We start from the raw sequence: 21,866 nt of genomic DNA on the forward strand, positions 1-21,866 counted from the left end.
CATATAAGGCGAGGGAAAGGTCACATTAGGAAGACCGTGCGGCACCTGAACATTCCGTCGAGTGAGGGGAGCCTGACCCCGCCCTCCTCTAGAGGAGTTCGGGCGAGGGCCCGCGCGCTCGTTCAGTGACGCTTTAACGGTCGCCCACAGCGTCCTTTATTCCTCCCCCTCCCCTTCAACAGCTGTCGTCCCTTCGCCCGTTTTCCATGCGCGCGCGCGCCTGTTTTTTCGGAATCCTGCCCCAGTAACAGCTGAGCGCTGGAAGCTCCGCCCCCAACAACGCCAACCTACCAATCACATTCCGCCTCCACCGTATGTCCCAATCAAAACTGGCTAGAGGGCATGTGCCGTCCCAATCTGACTCCTTTCATTGAACAGCTCTTTCCCATCTCAGCCAACCAGGACGCCGACCTCCTTGTTTGCCCTCGCCCTTCCCGACGCCCCGCCTCCTCCAAGCCCGGCGCGGCTTCCTCGCCCCAGGCCCGGTTCCAGACATCCGCCCGCACTCTTTTCGTATTGTCAAGGGAAGCCACGGTCCCGCCCATCAACGCCGCAGCAACCCAATGAACGCAGGGCCCTCGCGAGCGACTCGGCTCGCTCGCTCCCTTTTATTAGTGCACATGCGCTTTGTCTCATTCAGCAACACCTTGTTCCCTCACAGCTCATGCTCGGTTAACTTTCTCTCTCTCTCCAGAACGCCCTTACCAAGGCGCAAGTCGTACGCTACGTCTCCGCTCCGCTCTACGCATGCGGCCGTTCCTTGGCTTCGGAAAGGCGTTCGGCGCGTGTCCAGTCCGCGGCGCATGCGGCTTTCTCCCGGCTCCCTCCCACGGCTCACTGCGCGTGCGCCCTCTCCTCCGCCGCGCGCCGCCGCTTATGCGCATGCGCCCGGGCTTCTCTCTGCCTTGGTTCCGGTCTGGCTCCTGCCTTGGGCGCCATCTTGGATTTGGGGACAACTGGAGTGAGTGAGTGAGAAGGCAGAGGAGCCCGAGGAGGCGAGAGAGGGGAGGGGGGGCCGGATAGCGCCAGGCCCCCCATCCCCACAGTACTCCACATCACCGACCCCACCCTCTGCCGTAGAGAGGTAGCCCCTCCCTTCCCCCGGCCCCCCGCCCCGCAGGGCTCCCTGGACGTTGGAGGATTTCTGGGGCTCCTGGAGGACCAGCCCGCCCCCGTCCGCCCACCCCGCCCCGGCCCCTCCTGACCCCCCGCCCCAGTTTCCCCGTGAGGGCGGTGGCGCGTTCCGCTTCGGAGGTGCAAGCCTGAGTCCCCTCCGCATCCATTACCTGTGGGTCCTTTATAGCTCACCCCACCTGAAATATATGACAGGGGCTGCAACGTCCCACTTAACCCGCGTCTTCCTTCCCTTAATAGGCTTCCCAAAGAGTCGTCTGTCGGTAGGGCCTCTTGTCTGATAGAGATTTCCCCTCCTCTAATTTGGGATATTCTCTCTTCTCCTCCCTCCCCCCCCCCACCGCCCTGAAGAGTCTCCGTAGAATTGGGTCTGCTGGGAGACTCCTCATTCACCTTTTCAAAGGGATGCCCCCATCCTTCCCCTTTAAGTAGAGCCCCCTGCACGTCTTCGCTTCTGCGGATCCTTTCTTCCCTAGCCAAGCCAGAGAGAGGGAGATACTCTAGGTGCCCTATGTCTCCTACGCAGAGGCCTCCCTCGTCCAGGGGAGCCAGTGACAGTTCCCTCTAAACCCTCTTCCTTGATTGGAGGAGTTGGGGAAGAGGAGGAGGAGGTCGGGGGTGTACTCCCCACCCCCAATATCCTGGAGCTGGAGCCGCAAGGGGAACAGTATCAAGGCAGCTGCCGAGACTTACAGGTGAGACCTGAACGTACTGATACAGGGGAGAGGTGAAGGGATGTGTGTTTTGGTGGTGGTGGTGGGGAGGCTGGGAAGATAACAGAAGGTGAACGTTTGCAGAACAAAGAGGCTGTATGCACCAATTTTGTGGAAATCCGATTTTCTTTCTGTCTGCTTCCCCCGCCTTCCCCCAACAATCATGCCTCCTGTGTTGAGAAGCACACGCCCTCCCACCCCACCCCGAACTCATTTTCTTCTTCTAAAGGCTTAATGAAGGAGTAGCAACTTGCAGCTTTCCAGTGCCACATCTGGGCCCCACTTCTCTCTTCTGGAGAAGCCAGGAGTTCTGTTCACCAGAACATGGATCCTTGGTTTCCATTCTGCCACCTCAAATCCTTGTCTTCTTTTTATTGAGAATAAAAGCTGACACCACCACCCCCATCCCTCCCAAAAACCTCCTTTGCAACCTAGCAATTGCATCTCACTATGACTGCTAGACTCATTTCTTGACTATGCAACTAAGAGCCCCTGGCTCCTAGTCCTGTTCCTCTCCATTAGATCTTGTTCAGCTTTTAAGGAAACCTAGAGGCCTGTTTTTATGCCCTTAAATATTTGATGACAAGGTTGGGGATGTGGGTGTTATCAAGGTAGGTTAACATGATGGACTACTGTTGGCTTCCCTAGGAATCATCATTCAGGCTGAAACTTTGTTGTAAATATTGAGCATGCAACCAGGAGTGAATTTTGGGGAAATGGGATGATTGCCCTTGGCTTGTGGTCTGGGGTTGGATTTTAACGTAGCACGCTACCAAAAGTTTTGTATGTGTGTTTATAATGGGTTAGGAGGAAGACATGGTGGAACTGTATTTGGTTGCAGGGGTGCTTCACACAGATACTGCAGAGTAATGAGGTTTAACATGACCACTTGGAAGGAAGGAGGATGAATGGCTTGTCCTAAATGCTGGATGGTGTTCAATTTGACATCCTTTTAAGCTACATGGACCAGTTCCCACTGGGCCTGCTCTTTTTGTATTAGGGGCAACCAGAAAAGGATTTAATGTCAAAGAAACCCATATTCCACAGAGAGGAAAATAAAATTCAGCATTCAATATAGCACTGTACAAAAAATTCAGTTCTGTTAATATGCAGGAGTTTCACATTTAATTCAGAGTTTTAGATAAATTGAGCCTCCTTATTTAGTACTTGGTGGTGTGAAGGTGCTGTTAAGAGGCAGTATCTATAAGCAGTGGGGTATGAGAAAACCAGTACTGTACTGTATTCCTTGAGCAATGGCAGTTGTTTGTTTCTTCCCCCCACCCCACCCCACCCCGCCCACCCTGTGGACCAGGATTGTTTTCAGATATCTCTCTAGAAACTTGGGGGCTAGTACTTTTAAAGAAGAGGTCTTCAGCAGTCTAGATTTCTGTACATGTCTCAGAAGATCAATTAATGAATGATGGCATGTTTATCAAGCCCATTAACACAAAGCACACAAGTTTCAAGACCTCCACTTTCATGGATTGTATTGCTGCTTGACCTGGATCAAAAAAATGGGAGTTGGGAATATTACCACCTCAAGGGATTGCACATTTCTCTGGGACATACCAATTTAAGGTAGGAATTTAAAATGAGTCTGAGAATAAGGGGTGTTTCTTGTGGTGTGCATCCAACAATTTTCATCGTAGCTTGAACATCATTCCAGAAGGTTTCAGGAAAGGTTTTGTGTGACATGCTTCTATCAAGGATGAGTAAGAGTCCTTGAGAGCTATGTTGCTTTTGGGGCTCCTCCATCCACTGTCCTAATAGGCAGTAGTTTTATCATGCAAAATGGGGCCCAGTATCTACTTGGTTGCTTTTTGACAAAGCTTTTCCTGTGATATTTTTATGAAGGCTCTTTCTGAAGTGCTTGGCCACCGAGATAATGGGATAAATTGCTTTTCTTTTGTTGACAGGAGCTCCTCAGACTTTTAACCCACCTGATTCTCTCTTGTGACCAGTAACACTCTTATTTTAGTCTGTTTAGTTGGGTACAGCCTTGCAAATGAATGTCCCAAATTTACTAATCTGTCCACATATGCTGATTCAGTCATTTCAATTATATCAAGAGCCCAAAAGAAAGGGAAAGAACCAACACTTTTTCCAGTTTCTTTGACTTACAGCACAGTTCTGTGACAAGTTGGAAACATGTCCTGTTGAGTTCAATGGGGCTTATTCCCATGTAAGTGAGGTTAGAATTGCAGCCCCATTCCCCTAATACACATGTCCATTTAAAACCCTGGTTCTGCCCCTGTTGCTACAAAGAGCATGACTTCTCAATGAGCATTTAGGATTTTTCCTTTGCTGGATTTCCCCCACCTATGTTCTTGATTATAATACACTTCTTTCTTCCAGTAATCTAAAACAGAATCATGAGCCTCCTTTCAGCTGGACATGTCATCATGAGAGAAGTTTTATCCTGGAATATTCAGATTTTTTAAAAAAAGATGATTATGATGGTGTAACAAAAGTGTTGCTTTGAGCCAAAGGACGGCAAACCAGCCAACCCAGGCCAAGAATAAAAGCATCCTACTCCTCTTGCCCAGGCGCTACTTAGGGGAGGTGGAGTTGTTTCTATATTTGTGGCTGCTAATTCTGTGTTAAGAGGCTGCCTCTTTTTGCACCACGATGTGACATAAAATAATAGTTGGTAACACTCTTTGGTCAGATAAATTTAACAGCCCAAAGTTTCTAACTTTGATCTTGTCCTTTGTCAGAGAATATGTTGTTAAGAAGAGCTGGCAAGCAGAGGAATGAATGAGAGTTCCAGTATAATGTCTGAAAGGACACATGTAGAAGCTTGAGATACGATTAGAACTTCTTTCTTTCACACACACGCACCCCACCCCTCGACACATACAAAAGTTCCCCTTTAGACACTATGGAGGACTTGCGAAAAGTGGAAGTGTTTTCTATAACATCCAACACCAGTCTTGTTTTCTGCCTTTAGTTTTCAGTTGAATCTGGTTTGGTGAGAGTCTGTCTTATGTACATCTCATGACTACAGGTCTTTCCATGGGCTTAGCATATGTGACAGGGTATGCAAAATTAAATCACCTCACTAGTCAGGACAAATGCAATATTTTCTTCCGGCCGGCGAAGGGCATTTGTTAAGGTAACTGAACTCCTTCCAATTCTTTCTTAAAATAGTTTTCTAATGGTTGCAGCAAAATCTCTGGAAATGACTGCATTGTGTTCTCAAAGCATTATTTTCTGTCATGCTGTTGTGGTAGAATACAACCCCTAGGGCTTGCTTCTGAGTTACCCACAGGTTACTCAGTAAGCCCTGTATTCTTCCAGCACAGAAGGAATTGGTAGTGCGGGGGAGAAGACCCCCTGGAATGAAAGCATCCTAGAACCTCTGAAAGGAAAGAGGCCAGGACAGGGTATTTCAGAATATTTAGGAAAGAGACTTTAAGGCTGGAGTCCATTTACCTGGAGTAAGCCCCATTGAATTCAGAAGGGCTTGGGTCTAAGTAGGCGTGTAGGATGGCACTGTATGATTTGTAGCCCTGTATACTTAATTGAGATGAACCCCATTGAGCACTGTAGGAGTTGCTTCTGAGTAAACATTCAAAGGATTGTGCTGCCTGGGAAGCAAGGACTAGGAAGCAGTAACAGAACAGAGATGTGCTTCTGTGGACCCAGGATGCTGTAGCTTTGCTGAAGCTAAGCAGGTCTGGGCCTGGTTAGTTCCTGGATGGCAAGAGTGCCTGGGGACTTGAGTTCCATGATGGAAAAAAGACAGGATATACATCTATTAAATATAGAAATTGCTGCCATAATTTTTAACAAGCATTTTATAATCCTTGTAGTTGCAGTGCAAAGCCAGCAAATATGAAGAGGGCAGCAACAGGTGAAGGGCAGCTCTTTTGCAGTTTTGTGGCTGGAGCTTTAATGTGTTTCCTAGGTATCTATCAAGAGGGTATTCAAATGGGCCACGTGTGAATATTTTGGAGGCTTAAGTAAGGAGAAGGGATCAGAAGCCCTTTGTGGAGGTGCAGCGGCCTCCCTTGAGTAAGTTCAACAAACTGGACCAGAGTTTGTCCTTTCTTTCATTCTGTGATAGTATTTCATTGCCCATTGGTGGTATTTGGCACAAGGTGCTGTCTAAAAGCATTTACTGGGCCAGTGAAGAAAGAAAGAAAACCCACAACTTGCTTCTCTGCCACTACCACAAAGGACAGTGGCTAACATTTGGAGATTGGGAGCAGTCCAGACATTGTGGCTTCCAGTGTTGCAGGCAGGTGATCGTTAGGCCTCTTGATTTTGGGTGTGTGGAAAGATCCACATGTGCCACAACTGTGGCACTATCCCGCTTTCAAATACTTAAAGCCCACCTGTGGGTATTGGATAATTCTGCCCCCTTCCTCTCTAGGTTCAGATGGCTCTTCCTTGCTCCATATCCCCACCACTGATGATGTTTTGCATTAGGGAGAACCTGATGGAGTTTATATGTTCTTCACTTTTTAATGGGACTTCAGCAGCCTAATGCTACTGTCTCCTAGTGTATCTGTTTTCACCTGAGATTTAATGACTTTATGTTTGTGGAAAGTCTGCCTTAGGATTTTACATTTCACTGTTGCCAAGTGTCTGCTGTCATAAGTTACCTAGCTTTAATTGCCAAGTTAGGCCTGAGGCCTCATGACCACTTCTCTTAAGACTTTCCCCTAACCAGCTTTCACTGTATATTGTTTCACTGATTAAACCCAGAATAATCAGGCTGTTCTTTTAGTTCTTCTGTTTTATTTAATCTCTGTATCTTAAAGAATGCAGTGTAAACAGCTCAATGCTAGATATATTTCAGGTGGTAAAATAGAGTAGAGGCAACCTCACCAATTTTGACCTTCCAAGCACACATAACAGTCCCAGCAGCTTTTGAGGCAAAACCCTTATTAGTAGATGGGGTACAGTGGCAATCACTTGGGGTGGACATTGGTATACTAGGTAATGCATTTTTGTTCTTTTTTCCTGCACAGTTGAGCCCATCATTGTCAACCTACTTAGCATGTTGGCATCCCCAGCTAAATAAATAAGCTTGTCGCTACTGCCTGTCAGAAATCTGGTACCCCTCTTTCCATCCAGGCATATGAGGTGCATTTTCTTCAGGAGATCCTCAAGTTACACCCACAGTTTGTGAAAATGAACAGAAGAATTCAGGATCAGTATCTGCAGTTCTCTAAATTGTAGTAGCTGGAAAGCCATTAAGGTCAAGGGTCCATTTCCCAGCCTTTGGATAGACACTTAATTTTTTACAACATGTCCGTCCACCCACCCTTGGCAAATGTCATTCTGGGTAGCGTGTTCTGCAAGCAGATTGTTGAAAGTGGCAGCAGGTCCTGTGTCAGAGCTTCCTGACTAATTTTCATAACTCCCTGTAGCTGGATTGAGCAAGTGAGCCAAAGCACATGCTATAGAAAAAGCAGGGTGTATTGTTTGTCCTGGGTGGTTAACGCCTTTCCAAATGTGCTTATCCGGTACAGCAGGGATGGGGAACCTTTTTTAGCCCAATGGCTGCTTTCCTTTCTAGGCAGCCTTCTGAGGCTCACATGCTGGTGGTGCACAGGGACGGAGGCAAAAGTGGGCAGAGGAACCTTTGAACAGTAGGTTAGTTTCTACGAAAAACTCACACTGCCCTTTCTCTTTCTGCCATCTGGGCAAGCAAGAGGCATTATCAGAGTTCAAAGACACCTTCTAGCCGGGCAGAAACACACAGGCAGTCAAGCAGGGCCAGTGAGAGCTGTTGCCTGGGGAAAGTTCTGAGGGCCAGATAGAGAGGCCTGAGGGGCCTGAGGTTCCCCACCCCTATGTTACACTCTGCAGTTGAGAAGAAAGCCTTAAGCCATGCCTTCAGGACTGCTCTTGACCCTTTAGCATAGGGCCTTTTTAATAGTTATCTCACAATAGATTATTAAAGATTATATATTATTTTTGTGTTTATTGGAAGTGTTTTGTGCATTGATGTAAGTGCCATGAGAACTCCTGGAAAAGTGGCATAGAAATATGCTGGCAAATGGTAACTGCTGCTTTCTGTGTCGTAAATTGCAGCCTCCCAAAGCTTCAGCAGAAGCAGCAAAATCTTGCACGACTCTTAAGAGTCACAGGCCTATATAAACTGGTTCCACTTTTAGTCTGCACATCTTGGGTCAAATGTGACATCCAGACCTGCTGATGATGACCTGAAAGCAGGTCTACTCTTCCATGTTGGGTGAGAGCCTGATCTACTTTTGCAGATCCTTTTTGCAGACGATACAGCTTATGCTGCAGGGGGCATTTCTTTCTGTGTAAGGAGTAGCCCTCGATGACTTCTCTGAATTCATTGTGTAACCCTGTTCCCTTGACTTTAGCCTGGAACCTCAAAACCAAACTTGAGAGGTTAAATTCTGTGCTCTGCTTAGTGAAGTGAGGTACAGCAGAAGGATGCCTTCCCACCCGCATTACTGCTGCCAGGCTGGCCTTGTGATTTGCCTTTTTGCTTTGGATTGTTCCCTGGGAAGCAACTGAACAATGCAAGGATTTCCTCTCGCTGACATGGCCTGCCTGCAGGCTCTTGATTTCCTTGTTTTTCTGTTCATTGGGTGGAGGAGGGGAATTGGTTCAATGAGCTCTGCCCATCCCAGAAGGTGAAGAGGTACCCCAAGAAACTTGTTTTGGCAAACGGAGTTTAGATGCACGTCGGTGCCCCCTCAAAAGGCAAAGGCCATGGGTCTTGTTTTTCTAATGTTCATCTAGCCAGCCTGGCCTGACCCATTCCCATAAGCAAAGACTCCAGGGGGTTACATCCAGCTGACTAATTTCAAGGACTAGGAATGGATCCGCAGTCCAGACATACAAGATGTTTTAGCCCATATGAGTACCCTGCTGGTTCATTCAGCTGATGGAGGCCTGCAAAGGATCACTGGAGTTTTGCAGCCTGCAGAGGTGGTGTGTGTGGGGGGGGGAGAGTAGCTGGCGCCAACTTTTACAGACCTCTTTCTTGCCTTTTGTGTTGAGCAAAGATGAAGAGTGCCCAGCCTGCCAGGGTGTGATTAGCAATAAGGTCAGAATAGTGGCTTATACCTGCATTAAGCATAGACTCCAAAATAGTGAGGTTCCCCCTCTGGGAAGCAGGGTACCCATGTTGGGAGTGTCTTCCTTGGGCCAGGGTGGGAGGCAGCATGGCTGTCCACCTCTCTTCCCATTTAGTGTAGGGTCATATGTTGCAGCTACTGCAAGCGGCAAACACATTCTCCTGCTGAAGGATCTCTCCCGGGGAATTTAGGTTGGTACGTCTGGAAATGTGAGTTGTTTGATGTAGGGTTCAGAGCTAAAGTCTAGGCTGCCTGGATTTGTCTGTGTTCTCTTTCAGAAGCTTCAGGCTCTTGTGCACTATAATGCCACATCAAGAAGTATGGGTCATCTTGCCATAGAATTTATTGATTGATTTAGAGCACTTGTACCCCACTCTTCAACCTAAAAGTCTCCTGGAGTGGCTTGCATACAATAGGTTGCAAGACAGCCCCTGCCTGCAGGCTTACAATCTGAAATGTATTTCTGCTCTCCCCCCCCCCTTTTTTTTTTTTACTTCTATGCCACCTGCATCTTTTAATCTTAAAGACCTTGATTAAAATAAACTCCATAGATGTACCAATTGGGGCAGTGTGTTGCAGGTAAAACATTTCAACGTAGTGACATGCAACTGTTTCATATGTGGATGGTTAGCTTTTAACATAAAATTGTATGATGGAGGTGATATTTTCCAGGTGGTGAACAGCTCTGAGCACCTCTTTGAGCTCTTTGAGGATTAATCAACTTCTGTACTGTCCATGCTTCCTGGGTACAGGGTTATTGGTCTCTGGGCCCAGTTCAGGGTGATCACATTAGTGAGCCCTAAAAAGCTCAGGCCCCAAATATCTGAAAGACTGCCTCCACCCCTTCCAAAGTTGTTGGGTGTTACGATCGACTGAGGGAGCTCCCTTGGTATCCTCATCCTCAGAAGTGTGGAGAGGCCTTTCTTTGTGGCAGCCTCTAAATTGTGGGACTCCCTCCCCACAGAGCTGTGTACAACATCTTCATTGGACAGCTTTCGCTGTATGTAAAAGACACACCTCTTTGCCCTGGCCTTTGTTTTTTGGGGACTGAACTTTTGTTGGATTTATACTGTTCCGTTCAGAGAGGATTTACTACGTTATTATCATTGCAATGGTCTTAACTGTTTTTATAACCGTATATTATAATACTGTAACCCACCCTGGAACCTGCTGGAGAAGGGCAGGTATAAAATCTTAGAAATAAATAAATTACCTAGTCCACTTCTCCTGTACCAAGCCCAGTAAAATCCTAGGCAAGCCTCTCAAAAGTCTCATTTGCTACATGTCCCCATAATTCCCTTCAGCCCCTCACAACTGACTGACCTCAGTTTACCCAAGAAAAGGAATGGGGAACCTGTGGCCTTCAAGATGGTGGTGGACTATTTAACTTTCATTATTTCTAACCATTGGCTTATTCTGATAGGGGTTTGAGTGCCAACAACCTCTGGAGGTCCACGTGTTCCCCATCCATCCCTGCTCTAGAAAGAATTGTTAAGGAAAGCAGCACAAGATAGCCAAATCACAAAAGCAACCTTGGAAAGGTTGGGCTTGATTATTTCTTTTTGCTTTTGTTTATACATCCTTGGGAGTAATTGCCATCAAAGAAGTAGTCTTTAATGAAGATCTTGTTAATTTATTCCTCCTCCCTAACTTGACTTTCAACAAGAGCAGAAGGGAAACTAAAGCAAGAAAGAAGATTATTAAGCTGAGGCAATTCTTTGTGAGAATGTGGTTGCTGTACATGCAGGTCTTTGCCCACTGCTGCAAGGGGAAGGTGGCACTGCGCATGCAAGACCATGGAGCTGAAGCATGTTCAGTCCTTCCACACTGAAGAGGGAAAACCCAGCAAGAACCTTCATCCTGTCATAGAAGGAGCAAGTCATGGAGGTTATTTTAGTTGGGAAAGCAGCAGGGAGAAGTGTGCTCTGAGTCAGAGCGTATTGTATCTCAGGGAGATACTCCTGAGTTTTCTTAGGAAGAATTGGAGCCTGTAATTTATTTTCTAAAAGAAATTTGCTTGCCAGGGTATATTGTTGTGGTTAGAGCGGAAAAGTTGGAAAACTTAGCGATAAGCAAAGTTTCGGGTGCATGCAGTTCCCCAATTCAGTACATTTTCAGTTCCCAATTGAATGCTGCTGCTAGTGCAGCAGGAACACAACATGAAGAGGAGAAACGGCTATATCTTCTCTGATCTCTATGAAGTCTTACCCCATTTGCTGGCATTGGTGCCCCCCCTTCCAAATTCTTCTCCTTGATTACCATTCTACACCACTTCTCTTATTTTTGTGGGTGGGAACTTGCGACTCCTGGATTCTCTTGTGAAGGATGTCCTGTATGAGCAGTGACTAGATTGGATGCAGCTGTGGAAGATTCCCCATCCTGGCTGTTTTAGCAAAAGAATGGGCCTTTTGTTGGGAGTCTGATATATTTTTATAACCTGCCTTTCTTCCACTAAGGAACTCAAGGCAACCTACATGAGGTCCTTAGATGCCCCTCCCCTGGTCCAGTCCCCTCACTGATCAGGCCTAGATATGTTTAGCTTCAGGAAGGTAGCCTCATTGTGTGTCCTATCAGACCATGTCTTACCCTCAGTGAGCTTGCTAACCTCTGTTTCCCCACCTTAGGAGAAGGGCAAAGGTGAAGCCCAGCCTCCTCCACGGCCGCCATGCCGTCTAATGCCCGGGCTGGCAGCTTGAAGGACCCCGAGGTGGCTGAATTGTTCTTCAAGGATGACCCCGAAAAGCTCTTTGTGGACCTGAGGGAGATTGGTCATGGCAGCTTCGGAGCAGTCTACTTTGTGAGTGTTGAAGGAGTGGGGTGGGGCGATATTGCTGGAATTGAACACACCCCTCTAGGCTCACTTAAAACATGCCCTCCAGCTCCTCCTTACTCATTAGCATCACACCACTTTGCCCTCCCTGTGGAGAAGATTACTAGTCATAACCTCTGCATGTATGCCCCAGGTTCGGAAACAGTATGCTCCTGAATTTCAGCTGCTGGGGAACAACAACTAGAGAGGGCTGTTGCCTCTCCCCACACCCCTTATGGGCAAGTTGACCACTGTGGGAAACAGGATCCGGAATGAACTGACTCTTGGTCAGATTCATCCAGGCTTCCTTTCTCGTTCTTATGAAATGGGTTCCTGTTACTCCCAACATGCCTCTGACCAGTGGACATCTCTGGGTGTGAGAATGCCCTCTTGATCTGCATTACTTTTTCCAGGCAGAGAAGCCAGCCTCTGCTCAGCCCTCTGAATCGACTGCCTCTGAATCTGGCCATTGCTCCCCCCCCCCCCAACAGCTTCCTGACACTCTGTTCCTTCCACAGGCCCGAGACATACGTAACAATGAAGTGGTGGCCATCAAGAAAATGTCCTACAGTGGGAAGCAGTCTAACGAGGTTTGTGCTTTACCCCTCTTCTGACAACACTAGTCGCAGCTGGCCTGCCAGCAGACCTTGGTGATTAAGTTCCCTTGGTCTCTAGACCAACTGAGAGTGCCCTGGATCCGTTGGGCTCCGTCCCATTCTCCTTTATCTGGAATTCAGGCTTCTCCATGCTCAGGCTCCCTTTGTGTATCTTCCAGAAATGGCAGGATATTATCAAAGAGGTGAAGTTTCTGCAAAAGCTGCGGCACCCGAACACCATTGAATACAAGGGCTGCTATCTACGGGAACATACAGCATGGGTAAGATGAAAGGGGAAACTGCTCACATTTGGGCTCCAGGAAGATTTTCTGATCTTTGAACGATGGAGGTTTTGGATGGGTGCAGGAGGGGTCTGAGTGGTGGTTGGGTTTCTTGCTTAGGTTAAAGAGCAAGTATGGATCTTACAAAAGAGAGAGAGAGAGATTTTCACAAAGCAAAATTCATTCATGGAAGTGATGGCCACATGATGTGGTTGTGGTGCTGCTTTAAGATGGCTTTAGAAAGAGGGGGGGCAGGGCTAGGCAAATGCATGGAGGATAAGACTATGGTTGTTAACCATGATAGCTAAATGGAACCTCCATGTGTAGAAGCAGTATACCTCTGAATTGACAGGAGGGCAACAGGATGGGAGGGCAGTTGCCTTCTGAGCTGCTTATGGGTTTCCTGAAGGCATCTTGTTGGCTACTGTGGGGAGCAGGATGCTGGACTAAATGGACCTTTGGTCTGATTTAGCAGGGGCTCTTCCTATGTTCTTAAGTGAATCGGAAGTCCCAGGTATGTAATGGTTTGGGGGACTGGTTGGCAGGTGGGGTTCAGAGGAATGTTCTGCCCTGTGCTAACTTCCTCCCCTGCCTTCTCACCCCATCAGCTGGTGATGGAGTACTGCCTGGGCTCTGCCTCGGACTTGCTGGAAGGTGAGTACCCAAGACCACGTGAGATGGGTAGATATTCTGTATCCCTTTTTCCTACACTTATATGTGATGCTCTCTCCTCCCTCCCATGTTTCCTAGTGCACAAGAAACCGCTGCAGGAAGTAGAGATTGCAGCCATAACACACGGTGCCCTGCAGGGGCTTGCATACCTGCATTCGCACAACATGATCCACAGGTGAGATGAGCAGTCCTGCCCTGTGTGCCCACGTCTTCCCATGCTGTTTTTAGACATAGTCCACAGGAGCCTGGATGGCAGAATGACCATGTCCCTATCTTACCATGAGGGTGCAGTCCTTATGGACCCTTCTGATTTTAAATTGAATTATTTGCTACTTTTAACTGCCACATCAAGGCATATTTGCATTTGATTCATGCAAGCGATTCCTGTGGGGTTTTCAGCACAGAGACAGAAAATAAACTTTATGTATGAGCTGAATGCAAACTTCAGAGAAAGCTGCTTGAAACGTCCTGCATTGTAAGGGCACAATATGGCCTTGAAGCTGCTGCACCATAAAATCTGTATACTTCCTCCCACTTTACATCTAGAGAAATTGTGGCAAATGGCAGATTTTGGTTGAAAACTGCAAGGTCAGACAGTCTGGCTGTGTTCATATATAATGGTAATCCATGCTTTGTTTTAACTAAGATTTATTCAACAAACCATGGGTTATCTTTCAGGCAGGCAAATAAGCCAAGAGCTTCTTTCTCCGGAACTTGCTTTGTTTTCCGGCTGTTCTTACCTCCTGCCTCCATAGTTTGACCACTCCACCCTTAATGCTCACTAGACAACCCATGGTTGAGCAAGGAGATAATACCAAACCATAATTAGCCATGGTTTCACATCAGGGTTTGTTGCCAGAAAACAAGCTATCGTTAGTCTGCTGGTGTGGGTTTGGATACCACATTTGGCTAAACAATGAAAGGCTTAGTGTTGTTTGCAAGCCAGGTCTCTGTGGCTCGAGTTTCTCTATATCCTAACTTGTATATTTAGTTGCTCATGCCCTTTGTGTGATCCACAGACAGGATGACAAAGCCCCCACAGTATAATTTGCAAGCCATTGTTTATTGGGTTCTAGCACATGTCAGGGTCCACATGAATACATTGGCATGTGTTGAGAGAGTGGGACCATGCATACCATCAGGCCCTTTTCCACATCTCCAATGCCTCATCCTTGCACACATTTATTTATTGCATTTACATCCCACTTTTCCTCCAAGGCATTCAAGGTGGCGTAGATGGTTCTCCCTCTCCCCATGTTATCCTCCTAAGAACCCTCTGAAGGTAGGTTAGGCTGAGAGACAGTGGCTGGTCCAAAGTCACCTAGCGAGTGGTATACCTGAATGAGGATTTTACACCTGTTCTCCCTGGTCCTGGTCCAACCCTCCAATACAACAACCCTCTGGCTCTGCTTTAGGACTGAAGCAGAAAGCCTTCTGTTTACACGTAGGCCCCCCTCTGTGACTTAGAACCATGTGTGATCTGGTTATACTTGTGTAAGAGGTTGGCCACTTGAATAAGGCTAAGCAGTTCACCCTAACCATCTCCATCTAGCCCCCCCCCCCCCCCGGCATGCAGTTTTCAGTGCACACATCATCTGCCACGATTCCATCCTCCTGCTCCCCCCCCCCCCGCTTCTCACACTTGTTTTCCCTCTCTGCCCACCTTCCAGTCCATGGTTATCTCTGCTCCCACGTGCAGTTCTTAACCACTAAGCTTTGCCTTTTCCAGAGATGTGAAAGCTGGGAATATCCTGCTGACTGAGCCAGGACAAGTGAAACTGGGGGACTTTGGCTCGGCCTCCATCATTGCTCCCGCTAACTCCTTTGTTGGCACCCCATACTGGTAAGAGAGCAAGAACTGGATGTTTGTGTGACCCGGGAGACAAGCGGGAAGATCTGTGGCAAGAAGCAATTGTAGGCCTCGCCCTTCATTAGGAGAATAGTGATTGCGTGAAAACATGGCAGGGCAAATTGGGAGTGAGGTTCGATGTGCGCGAACTTGGTTCCTTGAAAAGCAAAGAGAATTTATTGGATTTGATAGGGCCTGCATTTTCTGGTGGGAAGAGTTAGAGATGTTGAGAAGTACAAAAGCAAAGTGGTACTGCATGGAAGCAGAGGGTTGCCGTTTTCTGCAGATAAAATGCCGTGTATCAGGGTGGCTCTGTAGATTTTGTTGCTCTCCAGCTCCCATCATCCCTGACCGTTGACCTGGCTGGCTGGTACCAATGAGAGTTGTAGCCCCATGACATTTGGGGACACTACATTCACTACCACCCCAGCTATAGATTCTTAACAAGCTGTGAATCATGATCTCAGGCCACTGTGCACTGTGCTCTTTCCAGGATGGCTCCCGAGGTGATCCTAGCCATGGATGAGGGGCAGTACGACGGCAAGGTGGATGTCTGGTCACTTGGCATCACGTGCATCGAACTTGGTATGGGATGCGCTCTTAGGAATAGAGAAGGTGGTGTGCTCCAAGGACCTCCTTGCCCTAGCAAGCTTGGAGCTGCCAGAGTTTTTAAGGTGGGGGAGGCAGGAGGGGAAATGTCTTGGGGGAAAGCGAAATGTCGATGTTAACATCAGTGTCCTTGTATCCCCAGCGGAGCGCAAACCACCCCTCTTTAACATGAATGCTATGAGTGCCTTATACCACATCGCCCAGAATGATTCTCCGCTGCTCCAGTCCAGTCACTGGTAAGAAAGGCCCCCAATTCATGTGTTTATGAAAACGAAGGGCGTTCTAGGACCTTGGAAATAGGGATTGATTGGTTTAGAGCTGGGACCGATGACAGAAGCTGAGGTTGGAGTTGGAAAGAAGGCAGGCCTCCTGGAATGCTCATTCTTTACCTCTTTCAGGTCTGAATATTTCCGGAACTTTGTGGATTCGTGCCTGCAGAAGATCCCCCAGGACCGCCCAACCTCTGATGTGCTGCTCAAGGTACTGCTCAGCTCAGCTGCACCCCTGAATAGGGGCCTTCTGTCTCCTCTAGCCATAGTCCACTTATGTCTCTGAAACTTTGGTCACAACACAGCCCTGTCTGTGGGACAGTGAAAGTGAGGCTGAGGGCAGAAGAAGAAAGCTGTTTTTCTATTAGAAATTTCATTGAGAGGAAAACAGATGCCGAGGTCTGCCAAGACGTGAAATTAGCTAGGTAACATGGGGTGGGGGGTGTAGGTGGAGAGTTGTCACGTGGGATCAACCTTCCTAAGTAACTCCCTTCAACATTGTTCCCCAAGATACAACTATACAAATCTTCCCCATTGTTTTTCATTGTTAAAAAGATGCTCCACCTGTGAAAAATAATGTTTAAATGTTTTGGTCAAAGTATTTGCGGTTCCTCATCACTTTGATTCACCTCCCAGACAAGCTGAGAGTGCACTGTGTAGATTAGTTTGCGTCGTTAGTGGAACAGAATTGATCCAGTTAAAGTGGATTTGTGAAAAACTTGCTCTGGAGAACCATTTTCAACCAACCTCGTGCTCATTCTTCCCCAGCATCGCTTCCTCTTGAGGGAACGTCCCCAGACAGTTATCATGGACCTGATCCAGCGAACCAAGGATGCTGTGCGGGAGCTGGACAACCTGCAGTACCGCAAGATGAAGAAAATCCTTTTCCAGGAGGCACAGAATGGCCCAAATGCAGAGGCACCAGAAGAGGAGGAGGTTAGTGGTTCTACCTGGTTACCCAAGGCAGCTTCTTCCCCGCTCCAGCTTCCTCCCCAACCTCTTACCCTCTCTACGTTGCTCTAGGAGGTGGAGCAGTTTCTCCACCGTACAGGCACCATCAACAGCATGGAGAGTAGCCATTCGGTGCCCAGCATGTCCATCAGCGCTAGCAGCCAGAGCAGCAGCGTCAACAGCCTGGCGGATGCCTCTGATGACGATGATGGGGCTGAGATTGCCATGATGCAGGAAGGCGAGCACACAGTCACCTCCAACAGCTCCGTCATCCATCGCCTTCCGGTACAGGATACATGTGCTTTGGGAGTGGGAGGGTCTGAATGATAACAGGAGGGAGCAGGATTGAGTGGGCTTGGGAAACAAAGTCACTTGTGCCTTTCCATGATCAGAGCGCAAAGAAGCACGGAAGCAGGCACACTGAGTTGTTGCCGTAGTGAAGGCCAAAATTTAGGGAGCAGCTCCGGTTGGGTGGGAAGCGTCAGTTGCCCAGGCCTTCCTCAAGCTCTCCCATGCTGGTGGGTGGTGGCAGGAGGTGGTAAAGATGTGGGAATTGCAGGTTGGTCCTACCCGGGTGGGTGAATTGTGGGAGTGGCCCACCTCTGAACGTGGGTTGGATTCGCACAATATGATAGGAATGGTGGTGGGGAGCAAGGCAGTAGAGACCAAAGGGTTTGGGTCTGCGGCTAAAGCATCCTTAGCTCTGAACGCCTATTAGGCCCATTGCTTCACAGCTAACCTCATCTTAAGCATAGATTTATCCCACCTTACCCACTCTGCCCAGAAACCAATGGTTGTAAAGGACATACCTGACAACCTGGGATTTGGGGGAATTTTTCCTGTACGAATTAAGCTAATTTGCATAGGCTCATATTCCATTGGACAGTGTTCAGTTTGCATCATTAGAAAATGTTCTGATGCCCTCCACATGTCGTTGGACCAACTCCCATGATCCCTGACCATTAGACATGCTGGCTGAGGCTGATGGGAGTTGTAGTCCAAGAACATCTGGAGGGCACCTTGTTGTCTACCCCTGCCCTAGAGATTGATCTATTTCCACATGCTTATTTTATTTGTATTTACTGTGCACAATGCTTTGAAATTGCCAAGCTTGCTTGCCTAATAGTTGTCTTTGCAATTGGCATCCATTCATTGTTAGTAGTAAACCTGTAGGACAGAAAAATTTCCATGGAAGAATAAAACATTAATTTCTGCCTCACCAAGGCAAATTTAAGCCCAGTGGAGCCACTTCCCTCCTCACTGGATGGGGTAAATAAATTGTGTCCCACCCATCCTCACACAGCTGTGGGGCTTTCTGTTGACCCAGGTCATCCAGCATAAAGAGAAGTGGGCAAAGAAGGTGTTAGAATCGTGTAGGTTTTGCATTTCTCACAGGCCTGTTTTGGTGCTTCTCAGGGCCACGACAACCTGTACGATGACCCGTACCAGCCTGAGATGGAGCCCCAGAGCTCATCATCAGCTGCCCGGCGCCGTGCCTACTGCCGCAACCGAGACCACTTTGCGACCATCCGTACAGCTTCTCTGGTGAGTGGAAGGTGAAGTCATGTTTGGACAAAGCATGATTTCCCCCCCTCCAAACCAAGTTCAGTCTCTTCATTGTTCATGGCCCAGCACCTTGTTTTTGTGCGGAGGCTGCAGAAACTGCAGGGTTTACACAACTTCTTCCCAAGTAGTAGTTTCTGCTTCCTCCTGAATCCTCATTTCTTAAGATGAGATGGTATTCTTGCTAGCTGTATAAAAAATGAGAATTCATGTCCCTCAGAAGTATTAAGGGCGCAGGATGCAGCCCCCACAACCTGGCACCTTTCACATGTTTCCTGCCACAACTCCTGGCAGCCCCCAGGGGTGGAGGGAAACTGGCCCCAAAGTGACCCATTTAGAAAAGGAATGGACAGATTCCGGGGGGAAAGATTTGTCATGGACTATTAACATCTATTGTTGTTCTTAGGTACAGCTTCCTATTGTAGGAAAGGAGCAGAGGGAGAATCATGGAGACCTAGAAGTCCCATGTTCCCCAACACACTTTGTAACCAAGGGAGGCTAGGAATGATCTGCTGGGGAGAAATAAAGGAAGCTCTGTTTCTGTGTTGGGCTGCCGAAACTGAAGCAATGGATTGATTCCTTAATTGATTAATAAATCTAATATATGAATAAAAAAAGTAGCTCCAGAGAGCCACACCATTTTTGATGATGCATGCACACTGTGCAACAGGCACTGTGTTAGAATGGGGAAGTCCCAGAGAGGGAGTGGGGTGCAACTGTGTGCAAACCTTGGAGTCTCATGGAAGAAAGAGGGGTGTCAATGTAATAAAGTAAAAATAGGGTGGTGCCTGCTACCGGCAACTTTATCAGTACCTATAATAATTTAAAAGTGCTTGATTAAAAATGGATTAATTGACAAGATGTGGGAGGTCTAGTTCTCAGATTACAGGCTCTTGTAGGCAGGGTGTTGAGGATGGCCCAGGAAAGGGTGGTGCAGAGCTTCCCCCTTAACAGGATGCAACTCTGATTCAGGAGTAAGCACACAAGCAGTGGGGCCTGCGAGAGTCCGGGCTGCCTAACTTTGACCTCCTGCCACCCTTCCCCAGGTGACTCGCCAGATCCAGGAGCACGAGCAAGACTCGGCGCTGCGGGACCAGATGAGCGGCTACAAGCGGATGCGGCGCCAGCACCAGAAGCAGCTGCTGGCTCTGGAGAACAAGCTCCGGGCGGAGCTGGACGAGCACCAGCTGCGGCTCGACAAGGAGCTGGAGGCCCATCGCAGCAACTTCTCTGCTGAGGCTGAGAAACTGGCCAAGAAGCACCAAGCTATATTTGAGAAGGAGGTGAGCGCTAGTGTGGGATTGCCTTGCCAGAGCCAGGGAGATTCTGTTGGAGACAGGTGCGATGGCTCCAAGCGGCAGGAGGAAGGCAGAGAGCTTGTGGCCTCCCTAGTGGAGGAGCTCCCGTAGGAAAGTGGAGTTCCTCGGGCTGTTGAATAACCACATGCTCAGCACCGGCTCCTGGTTTTGGGGAGCCATTACCCAGGACAGGTGGGGTGTTCTTGCAGCAGCGGGCCTTGCTCCTTGCCGCCATCATCACCAACTGCTGCTGTTGCTCCCCCTCTTCATCTTTGCTGCCACTCGCTTGACTGCCAGGCAGTGGGCCAGGGAGAGCAAGTAGGCAGTGTCATTTGTGGATCCTCCTTTGCCTACAGCTGCCCCGTTGCCTGGGCCAGGCTGAGAGGCAGTAGGGAAGAGCAGGAGCAGGGGGTTCTTGTCAGCGGACCCCCTGGAACGGTGCCTAGACCCTCCGCAAATGCCTGGCCTCTTGGCGCTGGCCCTGCGTGTGCTGGAGGGGTGTGTTAAAAACCAGCCACAATAAAAAGAGTGAAGCTCCTCCTTTTTGGTTTCCCTTTCATTCTGACCAGATTACTTGGGGTGGTCCATGCTTGATGCTGAGAGGGTCACTTCTTTGGCTCCTGTTATAGCTGCGGCTCTTCCCTTCCCTTCTGGCCAGATCAGCTGTGACCGGGTAGCTCAGTGCTTTGGGATCATTTCAGTGAGCTGCTGCTGCGGGGATCATTTTTCCTCTTAAAAGCATATGGGGCATATGCTTATGGGGAAGGGCCATAGCTCAGTGGTGGAGCTTGCCTTGCCTGCAGAAGGTCCCAGGTTCAATCCTTGGTCGAGACCCCTGCCTGAAACCCCAGAGAGCCACTGCTGGCCAGTGTAGACAATACTGAGCTAGATGGACCAATGGTCTTGACTCAGTCCAAGGCAGCTTCTTATGCTCCTGTGTTGGTATCAGAGGACATTCAGCTTCGAGATGCAGGCCTGAATGCTAAGCCCTGCTCCCCTCCCTCCACCCAAACGCATTAAAAATGGTGAGTTGAAAACCATGCTAACGGTGCAAATTTGCCTATTTCTGCTAGACACAGGCAGGCTCTTTGAGACTCCAACTCAGTTTCCCACTCTGGCTTTGGACGTTCTGCCAGTTTGCCCACACCCCCATACTGGCAATTCCCTTTTCTTTCTCCCACACTTAAAATACTTTCCTGTGCTTGCATGGAGTTACACTACTACACACACAGCCATGAGCGTGGCCAAACTGTCTTCATCCTTCCTTTGTGGGTGAATTTCCCTTCTTTCTTTCTCTCTCACCCATCCATCCCCTGTACAGGCAAAGGCAGCCCTGGCTGAGGAGAAGAAGTTTCAGCAACATATCTTGGGCCAGCAGAAAAAGGAGTTGGGCAACTTGCTGGAGTCGCAGAAGCGGCAGTATAAGCTACGCAAGGAGCAACTTAAAGAGGTACCTGCTTTTAAGAGGAGCAAAGCAGGGAGGGGGAGGGGTCACACCAGCTTGGCAGCCTCCTTTTGGAAAGTTCCTGGTCTCTCATCCCTGCCTCCGTGTCCCCCCCCCCCCCTTGTGCTGTCTTCCGATTCCATCTTAACTGGGAATCCTGTCATGGGTGGGTGAGGGATGTGCAGCCTCTGAATCTGGCACTGCTGAATCTGGCACTGCTGAATCTGGCACTTCTGGTTCAGTCTGTGGTACTACCGCCTGATAATTCAGTGACCTGAAAGTAGAGTCCTTGAAGGAGCTTATTCAGGAGTCAATCGTACAATCTTTAGGGGAGATGCATATAAAATATAAATTTTAAAATGTCAGGGTATCCACCTGCGTTCAGGGAATACTCAAGAGTTGCCTCAAAGGCTGAAAATTCTCATAGTTCCCTGCAAGCCATGGCCAACTTCCTGCTTGTGAAGAGTGAGCTAGTGCCCTAGAGCTGTTTCCTTGAGACTGAATGAGTGGCTCTTCTCTCTCTCTGGTGGGCAGAAGCCCACCATGGGAAATGTTTGGCAAAGGCTGGACTTCCAGCAGTGCCTGCACTCCTCATTCAGTGAGAACAA

General features: G+C 48.4%; 1 protein-coding gene across 2 annotated transcripts in view; it reads left to right on the plus strand.

Annotated features, from left to right (window-relative positions):
* The first annotated feature begins 442 nt into the window (after positions 1-442).
* The window catches only part of TAOK2 (TAO kinase 2), a 38,837-nt gene continuing 17,413 nt past the window's right edge, over positions 443-21,866 (plus strand). Inside the window, exons 1-15 of one of the 2 annotated variants that reach the window (XM_028701835.2) lie at positions 443-1,829; positions 11,542-11,714; positions 12,245-12,316; positions 12,502-12,603; positions 13,212-13,257; positions 13,354-13,450; positions 15,005-15,118; positions 15,618-15,709; positions 15,876-15,969; positions 16,132-16,213; positions 16,771-16,938; positions 17,026-17,238; positions 18,370-18,498; positions 19,563-19,799; positions 21,136-21,264. In XM_028701835.2, coding sequence (XP_028557668.2) covers positions 11,583-11,714; positions 12,245-12,316; positions 12,502-12,603; positions 13,212-13,257; positions 13,354-13,450; positions 15,005-15,118; positions 15,618-15,709; positions 15,876-15,969; positions 16,132-16,213; positions 16,771-16,938; positions 17,026-17,238; positions 18,370-18,498; positions 19,563-19,799; positions 21,136-21,264 — 1,707 coding nt within the window. In that variant the 5' untranslated portion in view covers positions 443-1,829; positions 11,542-11,582. The remainder of the gene's footprint in view (positions 1,830-11,541; positions 11,715-12,244; positions 12,317-12,501; positions 12,604-13,211; positions 13,258-13,353; positions 13,451-15,004; positions 15,119-15,617; positions 15,710-15,875; positions 15,970-16,131; positions 16,214-16,770; positions 16,939-17,025; positions 17,239-18,369; positions 18,499-19,562; positions 19,800-21,135; positions 21,265-21,866) is intronic. The other variant, XM_028701836.2, reaches the window with a different exon arrangement.

This window comes from Podarcis muralis, chromosome 13 (assembly GCF_964188315.1).
Source record: "Podarcis muralis chromosome 13, rPodMur119.hap1.1, whole genome shotgun sequence".
Lineage (NCBI taxonomy): Eukaryota > Metazoa > Chordata > Lepidosauria > Squamata > Lacertidae > Podarcis > Podarcis muralis.